Genomic DNA, 19,314 nt, shown 5'->3' on the forward strand with positions numbered 1-19,314 from the left:
ATTGTGGGCTACAGTTTCAGTGGAGCTTACGCATTGTCAGCCGTCCAATGCGCGTCGAGAGATGCAGAGCAGAAGAAAACCCATAGCAGTGACAACGACTGGCACTGGCGCACATCAGGAGGCGTGAGGCAGACCAGCGGCGCGTCAGTCCTCACAGGTAGTGGTGAGAATAAACATAAGCATTTCTATGAAACACTTTGGAACAATGAATCCACACTGAACGCGAAGGCATCTCCTTTCAGTCCATTCCTGCTCAGATTGGACTGTTTTTACTCACATCTCCCCTCCTGAGTTCAACCCTCTCAGCTCCTCGCTGACACCTTTAGCCTCTGTGGACCAAAAGATGGACTTTAAAAGTTGTTATCGGACATGTTCAGTTGATTGCATGACTGCGCCACTTGGCAGGCACTAGTGACCCCTTGTGGCGTGAAAACTGAACTGAGCAGAGGACAGAAGGCAGTAGACAATAAACGCTGAGGACGCCGCAAAGATTCAATTAGAAATCTTTGATTGAAGTGACTGACCGCGACAGAAATCACCAGTTTGATGGAATCATGGACTCTCTCCTGAGGATGCACCCACTCCTCCGTGTTGTCCTGAGAGAGATGCAGTCAGTCTTCATGTCGGTGGCGCTCAGCAGTGATTTTCTAGTGTCCCCGCTGGATTTTCACATCGTTTCTTCTAGAACTTCATTCCCTTTATTTTCCAGACATATTCCTATTGAGAGCCATGATGTGCTCTGTCCAGGGCTTCTATCATCTCTGCAGCTTTCTCATCATTTTGTTTTTCCTATGTAAGTGCATTGAATGCAAGGTTTAATCCAGAGTCATATTCCTTGTGTTTGCACACATACTTGGCCAATAAGGCTGATTCTGAATCTGATTTTCTCAGTTTTTCATCATTTGCTGGGACTCTGAAATGTAACTGTCGCTGCTGAGGAATTCACCAAAAAACCTCAAAGAAAATGAACTGAAACACGGTTTATTACTGTAATCTGGTGATTGATTAAACCGTGAGCCATGCAGCAGATTTTTTGCCTGTGAAGGCCAGATGGTGTTGTGAGGCAAAGATAAAGAAAGATTCATTAACACTAAATACAGAAATATCACATGAGTCACCCACCAGTCTAATCATTCTTGTCCTGAGTATTTGTTCACTGCTTTGCTTGTCTGCTGTGCTGGGATCAGTTCAAGGTGAGGACGTAGCATTAGTTTGGTTTGATTGTGAGAAAGATATCACGCTGTCTTGAGGTGTAATGAATATAATTAAGACTTGTCATGCTTTTACAAATGAAGGCAGTGTTTATTAATCAGAAATGAAGAACACAAGCAGACGTCATATCTACTTTAACAGAGCTGAAATTGCTTTATGTAGAATCTGAGTACACACGGCAACCTGTATTTTACGTAATTGCATGTGGATTTCTGTGGTTTTCAGGCTCCACGTATCACAAACTATATTTCTGAGAAACATGTCAAGCTAAACTAAAGTACATCAGCAAAGCAAATTGTAGCCTAAAAGCGGTATCACAACCCATACTCTGTTTGGGGTGTGTGCAGCAGTTATGTCTGAAAAGCAAACAGAGAAATCACCCACTTGCACTCAGACAGAGTGTGCGGATAATGCTCGGGTTAGCTTTCTGTGAAGATGTTTGCAAAGGTAAGAGTGTGTTTGAAATCTCTTTGACCTAAAGCGTGCTTACAGCCGCTGCATTTGTCATAATTTCAAGGCATCCTTTCTGGTTGACTTCAAATTCCAATTTTCTCCTTTCTCATGGTACCGAGCTTTTGCTTCCTCCTAAATGTGTGCAATCGTGGAAAGAAATGTGCTCCTGTACAGCTGCAAAATGCATTAGTGGTGGGGGACAAAAGTGTTGATGTAGAGCAGTCACTTCCCAGGCTGTAATGGTGGGCTGGAACATCGCTCACACAAAGGCTGGTGCACGTCCAAAAGCAGCCCGTCTAAAGCCCGACACTCACTCTAAAGCCCACGCTGCACTGAGGTCCATTTAACTGCTGGAAGTCAGAGAGAGCACCAGCAGAGCCCGAGTGGCTTAGGTTACACTGTCTGTCACTGCAAGTCATTAAAAAAAGTAGCTGAACCCCTCTCAGTTCTACACATGGCAAACCCATTTCCCAGGTTAAATTACAGAAATGCTGGCTGCTGTAAAAACTCACACGCCATCCATCTTCCCCCCAAAGACGATAAGAACCTTCGGATTTGGAAATGTGGGAGTTTTAAAAAACAGGAAGAGCAATATTTAAAGAGATATATGGGAGCCGCGCGTACGAGCGATTGTGTCTCGCCAGACGTGGCGTTCAGATGAGCAGACCTCTCCGAGCGCAGGTCTGAAGACTTTGAAGTCAGGAGAAAGGTCTCGAGCCTTTGATGTCTCGAAAAAGATCTGGAAGCTTTCATACACCGAGAACACACAGAAGAATGAAATGTCAGGCACGAAGACAGCAGACTACATTTCCATGTTCAGACACATATCGCTCTGTTTCGCTTTGGAACATCAGGCAGTTTAGTTTCTGTCAGGAAAACTAAAACCACAGATGATGTGTTTTGTTGGGTATTCAGATATTTAGAATACACACAATAGAGGCTGTTTTTGAAGTTTCCCACAGTCGCCTCATGACCTTCAGCAGGTCCCTGAGGTATATACGATCCTTTCCTCTGTATTATACATAATGAATCGTCCCTTGTGTCTTCTTTTCGAAGGTATCCTTCATCCATGACCTTAACCATCCTCGGTAGCCTGTCCTCCAGTCAGCTGGTAGACAGGAGGCCCAAATTCATCACCACCTTTCATTCTCCTCCCCTGGCCTATCTGATCTATGATAGCATTAATAATAACGGCTGCAGAATGTCCTGTCGCCCTCTGTGCCCTGCCCACTCCCAGCCTGCGCAGATTACCACCAGCCATTCACAGCCCATTAAAACTGTATTTACTTATCAGCCTCTCTGGGGCCGTCACTCTGTTTTCAAGACTGATGCCCAGAGGGAAGGCAAAGAGTGACCTTCACATAGCCTACAGTGCTCTGAGTCATGAGTTCCAAATGCTTTCCCCTTTATTTTGCAGCCTAAACTCTACTGAAGGTAATCGGTCCATCTCCATAAGGAGACAAAGACCTGAACTCTTGAGTAACTAACTTAAATCTTAAAGGAACAGTTTGACATTTTGGGAAATACACGTTTTTGTTTCTGGTGAAATACTGATACAACGCAAAGAGCAGCCGGTTAGCTTAGCTTATAAAATCCAGCCTCCGGCTCCTCTAAAACTTGCTAACTAGCATCTTATATCTTGTTTGGCTTCACCTGTACAGAAACTGAAGTTCAAAATTAAAAAATAAATGCTGAAAAACGAACATGCCAAAAACTGCAGTTCCACAAACGGCCACTCGAGGCAGCCTCCAAAACAAGAAAGTCACCAGAGACCCCCATATTAAAAAATAAACATGTTTACAGCATGGTACAAAAACTGTTTTGGTTTTTATAGCTAATTTCCTGGTTCATGACAACCATACAGGGGCGACTTTTCCCATCATGTACTCTTTTAAACTATTTTAAGGCTTAAAGTTGTGCATAATTATGGACGTGCTGCTCTTAGGGACAGTTAGCTGTGAGCTTTCAGCAGCCAGGCTTCACTCAGTTCACCTCATGCTAATTTCTGGATTAGCCGGCGGTTTGGCAGAGTTAACCACTGCTCCACACAGCTCCTCTCACCTCTACGGTGTTTCAGCATTTTAGCTCATTGTTTTGGTTTTACAGCCTGCAGCTGAACTCTGAACCGCTTCAGTCTCGCGGCTCTCATAGCGTCGTTTTTGGCTGCAGCAGACGGCGACTAACTCGCAAACACTTAACACCCGAACAGCCGAAACATCACTCCTGATGAGTTAATGTTGCTCCATATCAGTGTTTTCTGCTGCTCTCGAGTGGCCAAAAATGAACTTAATGCAGTTTTACTTACGCAGGTTATTGCAGCACTCATCATTACACATCATTACACTTCACAGAGATGTTTTTTATGTAGTAACATACTTAAAAGATACCATCAAACTGTAGTGACCGCACTGTTCGCTGCAGTACTCTGTGCCTCAGAGCGCCGTATGTCAGCCAGAACAAAGAGTTTTTTATAGCTGTGGTTGGGTTGACCGCATATGTGCCATTATATTTGACTGACAGTTGAGCAATCACGATAACATAAATGGGACAAGGTGAACTCTCCTCATTCTTCCTTACACAGACTGTTATTTCTTATCAGCTAGAATGTGTCATGGTCTACTTTGGGTGTGCTTAACTTCCTCTGACCTTTAAAAGGACTGATTATTTCCATCCACAATCTTCACTCGGCAATATGCCGCCAGCACAAAAGGATAGGCCCGGACCTGCTGCTCTGATAATTCCAGCTCTCAGTAAGGAACTGAAGGAAAGGAGGCCACAATGCCCCGTCACTCTATTATCATTTCCCTGCATCCACCTTCACCTTCACCGTCGGTTTTCCATCACCTTTCACCTCGAGCGTGCGGCTTCCTCAGGAGCTGAAGGGTCCAGTGTGCGTTCTGCTTTATAGCATCTTAAAGTACTTTGTATCCGCGGTAATTAACTTCTCCTTTATGCATCGCCCTCCTGGGACAAACCACACAGCTCTGCGTGGCCCACAGTACTTCGTAGCTCCTTAAATCTCCTCGCTGCTTCAAAACTGCCATGCCTCAAGTTCCTCTGACAGCACTGTTTGATGAAAATAGAGGAAATCCAAAGGGAACTAACAGGTCTAAATGTTTAATAGATTCTTATTTTACATGCGGTAATCTCATAATCACATGTTGGGGGGGGGGGTCACATCTATCACTCAAGAAACAAATGAAAGCCTTATCCTGCTTCCTGTCACCTCAGGAGGAAATGTGAACCAGATAAATGATGGCCTTGTTTCAAGAGAGGCTCAATCTATTGCCAACGATTTGTGGCCAACAAAGTAATTTCGATACCATTCTTTGTATTGATAGATGGGCCTGCGTTTAATAAAGAGGCAGGTTTAGTCGTATGGGCTGAAGGAATGGAACCGCAGTTATCGTCCCTCTTTTCCCCTCTTTACCTTCAGATCAAAATTAGACCGAAGGAAAAGGACAAAGAGCTCAGAGGGTGATATTTCTGACAGGTTTTTGACTGCCGCCATCACTCTTTGATACCTATAATCCCAGCAGATCGTTGCATCACGTGTAGCATTGAGGGAGGTTACGTTACCGTTTCGATGTGAAGCGATCGTGACTTCATTGTTTGTCGGCCCGGTTGAACTTTAAGCTTAATGGAGGACGAGAGCCTGAACACAGTAAATCAGCTCAGTCGTTCAGTTCATATTAACTTGTGCAGTTCTTCTGTTTCCTCCACCAAATAATGGTGGCTTGGAAGATTTTTTCAAAAGCAGCTTCAGATCTTTCATTCTGATGACCACGGGCACGTGAAGTGCTTTGTGAATGACATTGATGCTGTGCTGCAGTGATCTTCATAAACTTCCTCAAGAACCTACATTAATGCTAAGCCTCAGATCTGTGTGTGTGTGTGTGTGTGGGTGTGTGTCTGGGGGGGGGGGGGATGTGTCTCTGCTCTGTCTATGCTCTTGTGACCACAGGGCGGCAAAGGTACAAATGAACTTCAGAGTGCTTCACCGGGGAACCCGACAGGTGTGTGCACAAAGACTTAAGAGCTGATCACCGGCTGATTTGTAAAAGTAGATTATTCACGAGCGCATGGCTCAAAAACGGAGGGTAAACTGGAAGACTTAAGTCACATTAGAGGGATTCTGAGCGAGCTGCCATCCGTTCAGGGAACAGGTCTTTATTGATGAGGTGAGAAACTGATAATTGTCTGAACCGAACTTTGATTAAACTTCTGTTTTCCACTTCACAGGAGGAGTCGTCAGTGTGCCAAACAGACTGTCTGAGTGCTGTTTGTTAGCCTGTTTCCATTTACATGATGGGTGATGTTTGCCTTCATGCATGTGTAAAACTGTGCTCTTAATGCCTTTTCTGTGTCCTAACAGATGTGCACCACTGACTCTGAGCTCAGGGCTGATGTGCTGGCCTGTGCTGCACTGCTGCCACCTAAAGACCATCTGAATCAACTGTTATTTGACAGGCAGTCACACACATACTGTGCTTCATTATCTGCACTATTATCGGCATTATTTTTACTATATTGTGTTTTTTTTTATTTTTTTTTTTATCTTTACTCTTGAATTGTAGTTATTTTACTTTCCATTTGCACATTTGTGTTAATCGTTGGCACATGCACATTTGCACACATTGCATTTTTACTATTACTGTTAGTATTATGGTTTTGCATTTTTATAGCAGTTTTTGTTTGTTTGTTTGTTTGTTTTACCTTTTTAAGCACTTCATCCTTCTTTATCACTGTGTGTTGAGCAATTTGCACAGCAACAAAGCTGTTTCCCTGCAGGGATCAATAAAGTTTTTTCTGAATCTGAATTTACTTTCAGAAGACGCACCACTGCAGATCCTATCATATCTTATTTACTTCTTTATTCCATGTCTAACAGACTCTCTGCTTTGCCTCTTTAGTACGATGTGTGAGCTTCGTGTAAAGTGCTATCATTACAAACAGAAACTTCATATGCCGCTTTTTTTGTTACTGAACGTCCTTTTGTTGAAGTCTGCTCAAACATTTCCACTTGGTTTGGCAGCACTTATCGTCACGCTCAAACCCACCAGCCAAACATCCCATATTTAACACGTCCCCTTTGCTTTCATTCAATTCACCACTCAAACAAAAAGCATTTCATGTCTTCTTCTGGTGGCCTCGCGTTATTAAAAAGGACGTGTCAGTTTAACTAATTTGTCCAGAACAGCAAGACATTTACCTCACTTTCAGGAACATGATACAGTATGTCAGCACCAACATATGCTGTGTTAAAATGCACCGTCATTAACATATTATTTAGTGCTTAAAATCAGACACACAGATGTGTTCAAAAAAAGACATCTTTTGTAAGAGAGCACTCCTCGACGGTTCTCAAAGCGAGCCATCTGTCACCAAAACCAGGCACAGCAGGGTTTCTTTGCTAAACAGGACAAAGGCGACTGTTAGCAAGCAGATGCTGTCAGTATAACGGAGTAGTTGTCGAAAAAAACATCTGAAAGCTGCTGTTTCAGACTCGTGTGCCATATGGATAAAACACTCTTTTTAGTACTGTCGTGATGGTGGTAAAATATTTTGTTGGTCACATTTTCTAAGTAAGAACATCAAACTAAAAACACCAAATGGTGATCAATGACTTGTCAGGAAGAAAGGGACACGTTGAAAATGTTATTATGCTTTATTAAATGCATGACAGAACGGGTCAGATACAGAGAGGTGTATTGTGAATTTTGATCTGTGAAATTTGACATCTAAACACATTATGTTTCACAGAAAAACAGTTTTAATGATAAAACATGCTGACTGATTTGCTTAATTACCAACAGAGGACATTCATTTTGTCTGACACATGTTCACAGTTTACAACTGGAACGTCTGTTTAGTAGAGAATATGTTTTAAAAGCCTGCGCTGTTTGCTGAGTAAAGCTTTGTAATTATCCGAGCTTATCACCACAATTTTAATGATGTAGTTGACAAAATGCCTCAGGTCCAATATTTGGTGCTATCTGCCAGATGCTGTTGAATTTTTCATGTGTCATATTGGTGTAAGCCTCAACAGGTGAGTTTTAGGACACACAAACCCCACGGCGACATAATAAATATTCAGATTACTGCGACTTATAAGTGCAATTACAGTCACTGTTAGATTTTCTTCACTGGATTTGTTCCCTTGCTTATAGGTATCACCTAGTGTGCTCAAATGTCAACAAGAAAGTACTTTTCAAAGGGTAAAGACGAGCATCAGCTGTATTTTCTCTGTTAGACACTCAGGGCTCAGCTGTGGGACAGTTACATCCAAACTGCATGCACACATACACTCACACTCTCACATAGGCTAAAGCACACACCTCTTCTTTACTTATGTTATTTATTTTATGCTTTTACTTGCCTACTCTGTGTTTGGTTGGTTATTTGTGTATTTTAGTGGATTCTGTGACTTCTGCGTTTTCTTAAAAAGCATATTGAGGTGAGATTCCCTCTATGAACCTCAAGGGGTTTTCTAAAATCACCTGCACAATTTGCTTCTTTCATTTTGTTGTTTCGTTTATTCTGCTTTTTTGCTACACAAATAAAAAAAATAAAATACAATTAAATTAAATAAAAACAGCTATTGTTCAAGGACAACGTTTGAAGGGGAACCTTCGTTACCTTTGTGCTTTAAAGGGGACAGAAAAGACGGTCGGACTGATGTGGGCGTGGTCGACGCTTCCTGTTTTGAAGGTAAACGGCTAACGTGAGTGTCCGAGTGAGTTTCTACCAACTTGCCTTGTTTGACTCATTTCTCTCAAACGTTTTAATTCAAATTTGTCAGGCAACGAGTGATACATTTATCTGGCAATGCTAGCGACGAGTGTGACCTTTAGCATTTGCCTGCTAGCTAACAAAATAACTTTTTCTTAATAACGTAAATACAGTTGTCGTAAGTTAGCTAGCCGGCTGTAACGCTAACACGCTAAAGTCAAGAATAAAGTCAAACTTCGTCGTTTGAGTACGAATGAAATATACACTCGTTAGTTTATTATAATATTCAGTAAAGCAAACTAGCATGAAGTTAGCAATCTAGCGTGAAGTTAGCAAGCTAGCATGAAGCGTCACCCATTTCTCAGACATTGGTCAGCTGAACTCGAGAGATAACGTAGAGCAAGTTGATCTGAAGTGACTCGCTTTCTCTCTGACTCTGACACACCCTTTGTCCGTGACTTGAACGTTTGTTTTTGGATCATTTTCCAGTTAACTGACTCACTCGTGGGCTGCAGAGCGCAGGAGCCATGCCTTTCCTCCATGGGTTTCGAAGGATCATATATGAGTATCAGCCGCTGGTGGACGCTGTCATGTGTGTGGTTGGACTGGAGGAAGGAGGAGGTGGTCACGAGGACAGGTAATGAAAGTCATTTTTACAGGAGAGTTGTTTTTGATCCGCAGCTGGAAAGTGTAGCTCAGTTCTGATGCTCTACCTGAAGCAGTTTGTGTACTCTGTAATGCCATAACTGCTCCAGAATGCATTTGTTAGACTCACTGGTGGCGTCTCATAGAGTTTGAATGAAACTGCTCTACCTTCCCCTCTGTGTCCAGAGTCCAAGGTCCTGAGGACGAGTCCGCTCTCTGCGGGTCTCTGGTGGAGCTTCTGGAGCGGGAGTCCCAGTCAGAAGTGTTTGTGGAAGGCATCAGCTACGCTCTGATCAAGGTGGCGGAGAGGGGACTGGTCCACGCCGCTGAAATCCTTCTGCGCTATGGAGCTGATGTCAACTTTGAAGGTGAGAAACAAGACGTGAGTGTACTTTAAATTCATTGCACGGACTTGACGTGAAGCTGCAAAGCACCTGAAGTGGAAGCAGCACGCCAGAGGAGCCGGTCTACTCATACGGGTTAGTCAGGGTGTCACACACAAGCTCACTGGTCTTAACAAGTGAAGTGCTATCACTAAACTCGTGTTTGCCTAATTTTTTTCCTTCTTCAGCTGTGTCTATATGATTTTTAGATAATTCCACAAATTAAAAACAAATGAACAAATGAGTCAGAGATGTGTGGTGGCAGAAGTGTGTGTTCGTCAGAGATGGACTGGAAAGTATGATTCAGAAGATGTAAGAAAATCACCTCGCTGTATTAAAATAGCCATAACAGGCTCCACCTTTTATCGAATATATCTCTGAAGTCTCAGAGAAAATGGGGGGGTCAGGTTTTAACCACCTAATTGTAATGCATTTAATGGCTGCAGTTATTAATATTTGTAAAAGGTATTTTCTATCTAAGTCTCCTGGTTTGACTCCCAGTAATGCCGTCTTTGGGTCCTTTATGAAATGTTGATGAAATACTTCTTTCAGGCTTCCTCTGTATCTAGGACTCTCTAACAGGACGTGTATCATTTCCAGTGATTCATCTTTAAGGCCACTCACACTTTGGAGATGACTTTAAACCTTTAATAAGTCTTTCCTCCTCTCAGTGAAACATTCTGTTGCTGTGTTGATAATTAACCAGCCCTCAAGCTTCCCTCTTGTTCCAGTTTTAATGTCTGGTTGTGGCTCTCTGCTGCATGCACAACAGTTTGAAGGTTTCCAGGTTCACTTGAGAGAATAAGTGTTCTTTTAGCAGATTGCAGCAGAGAGTGCAGCCCTTCCTGCTGCTGTGGTGAAACCTGCTGGGGCTCAGCAGCTCTGCTGTGGTGACCTCTGGTGGTAGCAAACGTGTCTTTCCCCAGGGACACAATTAGAGGATCCTGGTCGAGGCAGCTGCATTCACCTTTTCGATTTCTTGAATGCATTTTTCCAGAAATTTAGAAGAAACACTGACAAATGTTCCCACAATAGCATGCAGAAATGTTTCTTAGTATTTGCCTTTCCCAGTTAATTATGATACGACAGAACATTTGGGTCTGAACAAACAAACAGGTAAATTAATCATAGCTTACAAGTCCTCCTGTATTATATTTTATTTCTCAGTGATCCACAAAGTCCAGATGTTTAGTAACAAAGCAGCTACACTGCTGCAAGTTCTAGTGGGATGAATCACTCTCGTTGGGAAGCTTTTATTGCACTTAACTGTAACGTAACGAGTGGTTGTCAGCTCGAGTAAGGAAGGTTTGTGCTGAACTGAAGGATGAAGTGTTCCTTTATGTCTTCTTCAGCTCAATAAACTCTTTAAAAAGCCTCTCGGATCAGCTGAAAATGCACCGTCACAAAGCTGAAAACAGCCTGGTTTTCTGGGCTCGTCAGACTTTTTGGAGATACGTGGTTCTCACAGGACGGCCGCGCTGCAAACACGTGATGATCTTATAGAATCTGATGCATTGCTGTAGATTAAAGCACCAACAGGATATAAAGGAGTTCAAATGAGCTCAAGCTGAAACATCTACAGTAGTAAAATGCAGCAGGAATATGAGGCAAAGCAGGTTTATTCAGCTCCATTCAGACAGAAGTCAGTTCAAAGTGCTTTACAGGAGCACGGAAATACATTAAAAACAAGAAGTCCAGACAGCATTAAAGTGCATTAAAAAGACAATGAAAACAAGCAAATGAATAGGAAAGAAGCTGCATGTAAGAGAAAGAATAAATGAAGTCTTCTCTAGTCTCAGCGACCACTCAGAGCACAGCATTCACACACACACACACACACACACACACACACACACACTCACACTCACACTCACACACTGGCTGTAGAGGCTGCCACGCAAGGTGCCACCTGCTCATCAGGAGCGATGACCATTCGATCTGCAGGGGTCAGAGGTCAAACCACAGACTTACGGATTGGCGGACGTCGGCTCTGCCTCCTGAGCCGCAGCTGCTCCACTACACAAACACAAACACAGATTAAAAGGAATTCATGCATCTAATTTATCGGACAGCTGTGGTGATTAATGACCTCGTAAAAGTCCAGAGTGAAGGAGTTACAGGGTCTATGGGCAGAAACGGAATAAGCATGTTTTCATTCACGTAAAATCACTGAAATGAAGATTCGCTGTGTTTTACCTTCGAGCGAGCTCTCCGTGTTCACAGAGGGAGCGGACCCTCCTCCCTGTAGTCCGCCATGTTTCTACGGTAGCCCAGAACAGACAAACCAAACACTGACACAGAGAAGGCGTTTGGAGGGTGAGGTGAGGCAGTCTGCAGCCTCTCTGCTGGACGCCGCTCAGTCCGACACTGGACCTTTACGCCCTGATTTGAATGAGCTGACGGTGTTACCTGACCTCAGGTGTTCAGTCAGTATTCAGGCTGTGCATAGACTTCTCCAACATGTGACATTAGTAGTTTTTCCTCATAAGAATCTTGGCGATATTTATGGGCAGTAGGATTTTTATGGCATGTAGTGTTTTTCTAATCTGTACATAATGTACTTACACATGTTTGTTTTCTGTATCTTGTACACTTTTTTTTTTTTTATCTTGACCCTTTTGGTGCCACTGTTTTTGCTCTTTATAAGACTTGCTGGCTGTAATGACTTAATTTCCCTCGTGTGGGTTCAATAAAGTCTTATCTTAAACCACAGTCAGGTACAGATGCAGTTCTGTTACATGTAAAGGTTTATTATCTACCTTTATGTTGGATTGCTGCCAGCTGCAGGCGCTCTGAGAGTCTAACATGCAGCAGCTTGAGAAAACATGAGCGAACATTCTTCATTTGTTAAGTCATATGCTGCGTTTGAAGCCCTCGGTAAATACAGAAAACAGAGTGAGACATTGGTGTTGTATTGTGTTGTTTCTCTTATTTCTTGTCTTCTGTATTTGTGTCTGCGCTCTGGTTTTCTTTGTGTTGTTTGCATTTGTATGTCGTCAATTTCAGTCCATTTCTCAGGCCACTTCAGCCTGGTAACTGCTTCCAAACCACAACCTGCATATCAGACCCTGAACCATCAAAGCTTTGTGAGGAAATGGTTCCTGTTCTGTTCTGTTCTTGATATTATCAATAAGTCTCGTTCCGTTGGTTCTGTACCCTTCATCTTTTAAAACTGCTACTATCAAAATCTTTCTTTTAAGTTGAAATATCTTCTGATAAATGTCATCATTCTGCTGACCAGAGTAATCAATGATCGATTAATCACTGTTCACTCTGACTCCACATCACCACAATGCTTTTAAGCCACATGGAGAAACATATTGGCATCTGTCAGATGGTGCTTTCATGGTTTCATTCATATTTATCAAACAGACCTCAATGTTTAAGTTAGAATAATAACATCTCTGAATTTTCTGAGGTAAAGTTCGGGGTACCCCAGAGATCGGTCCTTGGCCCGGTGCTCTTTTCTCTCGACATGCTTCCCTTTGGTGACGTCATTTATGAATACAGTGTTAATCTTCATTGTTACTGTGATGATACACAGTGAACGTGTACCTGTAAAGCCAAATGACCTTTCCCGACTCTTTAATGTAGAGGCATGACTGTCAGAAATGAAAAAGGGTGGATGGGTATGAACTTTCTGCTGTTGAATAGTAATAAATTAGAGGTCAGAAATCTATTTCTATCTATTTCATCCTGGTGGTAAAGACTCAGTTTGTGTAATGTGAACATGTGTTTCTACCTCCAGACCCAGTGTCCTACTACAATCCTCTGCATATCGCAGTTCTGAGGAACAGGCCCAGCATGGTGAGGCTGCTGGTCGGTCACGGAGCAGACATCGAAAAGAGAGACCGGGTGAGACAACTGCAGCTTTGCTTACGTCCTCTCTTCTTCTGATGGTATCTCCTCTCTTTTCTTTGACGTAAATAATCTAATTGTCTCTTGGTAGATCCATGAGAGCAGTCCTTTGGATCTGGCCAGCGAGGAGTCCGAGAGGCTGCCCTGCCTGCAGACGCTGCTGGATATGGGTGCTGACGTCAATGCAAGAGACAAACATGGTAAACTTAGACCGCCCAGTTTAATTCAGAAAACTTCATTCTTTAACTCATTCAGTGGTTGGAAAACTAATCGCTTCGGTCTCATCTGTGAAGGAAAAACACCTTTGCTCCATGCTTTGGCAAGCAGCGACGGGCTGACTGTGCACAACACCGAGAACATCCAGCTTCTCCTCCACAGAGGTACTGACTCTGAAGTGGCCTCACTCTGCCTTCTAGTTCCCTTTTGGTCATTCAATCACCCTCTCAAACAGGATCAAGGTCAATCCACTCCATTCAGAGGTGTGTTAGTATGCATACCTGTCCACCTGTGCGCATTTTCAGATCAAAGTAAAGTGTCAGCGGTTGTCAGGCTGAAATATGCACATACAGTTTTTAAGATGGAGCAGAACAAATCGTGTGATCCACGAATGAAGTGCCCGATTTTTAACTGCAGGATGCTGAAGACTCAAAGTGGGTGTCCTCTGCGTCTCACGGTATCGTCTCTTCTCAGCATACTCGTAGTTTCATGGTCAGTGTGACGACATATTACTGACAAAAAGAATCACATGCAGCAAAGTTGCATTCTGTCAGTTCAACAGTCAAAAGTCAGTTCATTCAACCAGCCTTTGAGGGAAGGTGGAGAGGCCGATTTCAGCTCTTCAGGATAAGTCTGTGATCATCCCAAACATAACCGTCTATTTTACATTAAAAGGCAGCAGCAAAGCAGCTTCTCCCAACAGCCACAAAGAACCAGTGAGTCACACACATGAATCTATCTGAGGAGGATATCGTCAGTACAACCCTGATTCCAAAAAAACCACTGTGACGCTGCACAAAACATCAGTGAAACAGAATGAGATCATTTTCTGATCCTTTTTGACATGAACTCAACTGAAAACAGCACAAAGTTGATATTTTTAATATATATTATATATCACATCTTTGCTTTAACCCTACAGATTTATAACAGAAAACCTGCTTTACAGTACAAACTGGGGGGGCGGAGTTAGGAGACTTGGACGTTAACCAGCCAGATGGCTTAATGAAAGCTGCAGTGGCATTATGGGAAATGTAGGATCCAGTGCTTTTATTACCTGAGCCACACTGGAGAGGGGTTCATTTTAAAAGCTGTAAGCAGTAAGTGCTCGGGAGTTTGTTGGTTTCATAAATGACCTGAACAGTTACTCAGGGGTCCAAAGAGTCGGTGATGAATCTTATCTGTGCCTCATTATTTCAAATGCACCATCTAAGGCTCGTGTGCTCTAACGTGCACGTCCAGAAGTTTGATCTCAGCTGTGCTTCTGAGTGCCGCTTTCTTCACTGCAGGTGCTGACGTTAATGCTGCTACTGTAGACGGCGAAACAGTCGAGTCCTCCTTGGTGTTTCTGGTGAAGGAGGCTCTGGAGGCCACCGTGGAGGACGCCGCTGAGATCGGCAACTTCTGCTTGAAAACCACGCAGCTGCTGCTGGCTCACGGCGTGGACCCCAGCTGCTGTCTGAACGAGGACGGCGAGCCCTCGCTGACGCAGACGAGCCTGGAGCACTTTGACCTGCTCTTCCCTCTGGCTGTGCTCTTAATCCAGAGCAGAGCCTCTCTGGTTTGCTCCTTTCACGGCGGCTCCTGCTGGTCAGGTTACAGCCTCCTTTTCCAGCGGCTCCAAACAGCCCTGCAGCAGTGCTCTGATCAAAGTCACGCCTCTGAGCTCCTGGAGCAAGCCGAGGTGCTGCTCGACTTGGCGAGGGTAGACGTGCCCGTGCTGCATCTGCCCGACAGGCTGGAGCTCGCCGCGCCCGGCCAGGACCCTCACCCCTATGCTCAGGCTCTGCTAGACCTGCACAACCGAGTAGCAGAGCGTGAAGCGAGCCCTCCTGCCCTGCGATGCCTTTGTAGGGCGTTCATAAGGAGCCACCTCCAGCCGTGGCCCCTGGAGGACAGAGTCCGAGCCTTGCCATTACCGGACAGACTGAAAGACTTTCTTCTTCCCGAGCACACATACACCCCAAAGCCTGGCTGGGACTGCTTCAAGCCCCAACACAGCCAGCGCTGACCACGTAAGCTGCTGGCTCGTGTTCGCTCTACCTAAAAAAACAACAAAAAAAGCCCATAAATGAACCTGAAGCTAACAAACCACTGAGGTCTTCATTGATTGTGACATCTGTGCCAAATCTCCAGACAAATGTGTGTATGTTTACTTAAAGACACAGTGACAAACTTTGCACTGGTACGCTTCAGCTGCCGCACAGTCGAGTGAACCACGTGGAAAAGAAGTCGCAGTACCAGAGAACAGCCACCAGATGGCAGTGTTGCTCTTGCGTGTCTGGAGCAGCTCCGACGCCAGGGTCAAACATTTAGTTATTCATTCACAGTGCAGCCTATTACGGCTGTTCCAGCACAGCAGGCTCCATCTATATTTTATCTCCTCAACACGATGATGTTGTATCGTGGAAGTTGTGTGTATCTTCTCGCCTAACATGAAGACGGACCAATAAAACAGTCATGTGTCTCGCTGTCCGTGTCCTGATAGCCTGTTATATCCAGTAATAGCAGTTTGACAGTATTTGTCAACATATATGGGCTCGTGCCTGACCAGGAAGGGGCAGCACAGCAGTGGATGTGAGCCGTAAACTCACTGGCTGCCGGTTCTAGGAAAGCAGTGGCTGCTATATGTTTACCTCATGGTCGTGTTTGTGCACCAAACATCAGCTGAGTGAAAGCTAAGAGAAAGAAGCAGGAATAAAGAGCTACAGCACCACAGGAGCAGCGTGCCTGTAGACGTTTTGACGTGGTTTTACTGTGACATAGCTGCACTGGCTGCTGGCGTGGAAAGTTTTACCAAGCATTCTTAATGCTTATGTTTAAATTCAGATGAATTTCAGGCACAAAACATGCAGAAAACCCTCTCTTAACATCCCGTCTGTGGCAATAAGCAAACAGCGCTTTAAAGAAATGCACCACAATGGTAAGGGAACACCATAGGGTACATATGTGTTTGCGTCCATGTGTGTGTGTGACGAGCAAACTAAATAGGACATTGTGTTACACAACTAACCCCTTCCTGACATTGCTGAAGCTGGAGTGGCTCCAAGGCTTGCAAGCGCTCCAGCTCCTCTTGGTTATCTAGGTCACAGCCTCTGAGGAGAAGAGCCTCAGCAGCAGCAGCAGCAGCAGCCCTGCATGACACACGCTTCACTCTCCTGTCTGTCTCAATCTCTTGACAAAACCTCAACGCTGGCCCTGGTCAAAGGAGGGAGGGAGGGAGGGAGGGAGGGAGGGACGGAGGGAGGGGGCTGCGGGAGGCAGAGCAGCCGGGGAAAAAAAAGTTGCAGGGACGTATAGGTGGAAGGGCTGTGGGAGCACTCATGGAGGACACATGGAAATGGAAATGGCAACGTTGGATTACATTTGTACAATACACGAGCTGTAGGAGCATAATCCACCCAACCAACAATCACAACGCCGGGGAAAAAAAACAAAAAAAAAACAGCCTCCTTCCACAGAGTCCAATCCCTGCTTGTAGAAGGCGATAGAATAGAGATAGTGGGGGGAGGGCTAAGCCACTACTCTCCATCCAGCCTTTATTGGAAAACTGTGCGAGTGAAGCTCGGTACTGAAATTAGTTATTGATCTATTCTCTCCCTGAAGCCCATGGGTCTTTCCCACCGCACCTGCTCATTCTCTCACAGCCTTTTCTTCCACCGCTCAGCCATTGTGTCTTTGCTTCCAGCCTCTGCCTGTTTTATTTTCTTCAGATCGTCTTTAGGTACAGAGACATTATTCCAGAAAATGATCCCGAAAACAATTCATGGTTAATATCAGGGTGGTTTCTCGAAGGCGGGGAACAGGTCAAGAGTTTGGCTGATGAAGTCGCACTTTGAGGTGCTTCACAGTCATCAGAGAGGACACAATAAGTCCAGAAGGAGCCCAGAGTGTTGACATGGAGGCCTTATGTGACGCGTTTTAAATGTTATCATGTTTGCATTTGTTATTCTTCATGCTGTATCCTGTTCAGCACCACTTCAGCTCGATTCACATCATACTAGATGACTAAAAGCAGTAAAAGAACATTTAATATGGCAGTAGATGTAAAATCTGATCCACTGACTCGAGCTGGAGCTCAACTCGCTGATATGAATTAATAAAAGGAAGAGGACCTCGAGCACCGCAACGTCCACGTTTCCTGCCCGTGAGCCTCCAGCACACAACCGTTCAACAACTTTAGTTTGAAATCCGCCGGATTTCTTTCAAAATAATGTGTGCGCACGTCGGCGGAGCTCCTCGTCTGGCCCTAACCTTTTCATTTACCACCACGTCACCAGCTGAAAGACGCCGCCGTCTATTCCGGGCCTTTTCTTCTATAGACGCAGCCTGAGCAGAGTGTGCATCTCCTCGTCTTTCTCCAGACATTGTCTAGACACGGCATAATTGCAGACATCACTGAACACTCAGCTGCCGCCTGAAGCCTCATGGGAGTTGAGGTGGACTTTGGAGGGAAACGTCCAGCGGCCCGTGAGGGGCTCACGCCCCTTTAGATTGAGCGTTTATGTGTCGTCGCATGTGTTTGCCGGCGTGAAGCGTGGATTGGAGTGTGTGTGGGAGAGAGGGGCGAGAGAGGGCGCAGACATTGAAACGCACTGTTCACAGCCGCAGATGTGGTGACTTCATCAGAAAGAAATGCACCCCGTCCCGCTGCTCCGTTCGCGTTGATGGAGCTCTCCAGAATTAACGGCTGCTAATGCCGACATGAATTAAGGCTGATTCTCACTGGGTATCAGCATATTCTGCTGCTGCCATGCGCCATATTTTATCTCCTGTTAGACTGCTGCTGTTTGCCTCACACGCTTTCAACCGTGGGGCTTTGGCTGTGTGTGTGTGCGTGTGTGTGTGTGTGTGTGTGTCGTGGGGGGTTTGGGCTGCTCTCTGAGATGGCCGCAGGTCGCCGGGTTCACCCGGGGCGTAAGACTAATCTCGGTGGGGGTGGATTGGCTGCAGGATGGCTGGATCCTGTTGGGGCAGGCCACCTTCTCAGCCCGCTCCAGGTGTTGCTTCCTGCTCTGAGAGCTGTGCTCACCAGCCTTCACGCTTTCATCCAGGCTGCACTGAAGCCTGTCTGTCCTGTTTGCTGAAGGACAAATATGTCAAGATTTAGACTCTGTGTGTTGAGAAATGGTGAGACTCTTTGTCCACTGTTATACTCGTGGTGTTACTCAGCTCAGACACTCTTCCAGAATGTCTTTCTGGGAGTTTTCTGTCAAGTTTAGGCGTCACCACTTCTCAAATCTCTCCGGACAGAAAGCAGCTCCGGCCGGTAACCTTACTGCTGCGCACTCACATGAACACAAATCTGCTCCTGCTCTTTGAGGGGGGAACAATTCGAAAGCGTAGCGCACCAAAAAGTTAAAGTTCCATACTCCGGCTCCTATTTTAGAAGCACAAATCCACCACCCTCTGCATCTCTACAACTGACGCCATTTCACAGAAATTCCAGACAACTGGCGCCTGAGCTCTGCCTCTGAGAAGGACATGATGAATAGGACACACCCTTGGTATGCTAGTGAATGGGTGAATATATGGCACGCTGCAGTGTTACAGCCTAGATTCATTACAGCCTCTCGTCCCGGCTCTTTGGAGTGTCGTTTCTCTGCTCTCTCCCCTGCGTTTCATGCCGCTCGCCTATTTTTAAAAGCCTGAATTTGAGTGAAATGCACTGAGGCACCAGTAAGGCGAGCTGCAGCTCTTTCCAGCTCTGGTTCCTGATCCACCTCTTTGTTGTGGTCTATGCATGCCTGCTCTAGTCACATGACTGCGTTTCTATGGCAACTCGGGTTTGAGTAATCATTTGCGTTACGACCTT

At 44.9% G+C, this 19,314-nt stretch overlaps 1 protein-coding gene across 2 annotated transcripts; it reads left to right on the forward strand.

The window, feature by feature from the left end:
* Positions 1 to 8,321: 8,321 nt before the first annotated feature.
* Positions 8,322 to 15,972, forward strand: asb6 (ankyrin repeat and SOCS box containing 6). 2 transcript variants are annotated; one of them, XM_076730312.1, is made up of 7 exons: positions 8,322 to 8,401; positions 8,887 to 9,034; positions 9,229 to 9,410; positions 13,174 to 13,280; positions 13,375 to 13,483; positions 13,577 to 13,663; positions 14,789 to 15,972. In XM_076730312.1, the coding sequence occupies exons 2-7, from the start codon at positions 8,925 to 8,927 to the stop codon at positions 15,508 to 15,510; spliced, it is 1,317 nt and encodes a 438-aa protein (XP_076586427.1). In that variant the 5' UTR covers positions 8,322 to 8,401; positions 8,887 to 8,924; the 3' UTR covers positions 15,511 to 15,972. The 2 variants fall into 2 exon arrangements, with proteins under 2 accessions (XP_076586427.1, XP_076586428.1); XM_076730313.1 differs by having other exon boundaries at positions 8,361 to 8,389.
* Positions 15,973 to 19,314: the final 3,342 nt, after the last annotated feature.

The sequence above is a fragment of the Chaetodon auriga genome, chromosome 5, assembly GCF_051107435.1.
Source record: "Chaetodon auriga isolate fChaAug3 chromosome 5, fChaAug3.hap1, whole genome shotgun sequence".
Lineage (NCBI taxonomy): Eukaryota > Metazoa > Chordata > Actinopteri > Chaetodontiformes > Chaetodontidae > Chaetodon > Chaetodon auriga.

Excerpts from the sequence above, each read along its gene's own strand:
- asb6 (XM_076730312.1), top strand. The coding sequence starts at position 8,925 with ATGCCTTTCCTCCATGGGTTTCGAAGGATCATATATGAGTATCAGCCG. Across the intron at positions 9,035-9,228 it reads GGAGGTGGTCACGAGGACAG|AGTCCAAGGTCCTGAGGACG; the intron begins GTAATGAAAGTC and ends CTCTGTGTCCAG. Across the intron at positions 13,484-13,576 it reads CAATGCAAGAGACAAACATG|GAAAAACACCTTTGCTCCAT; the intron begins GTAAACTTAGAC and ends TCATCTGTGAAG.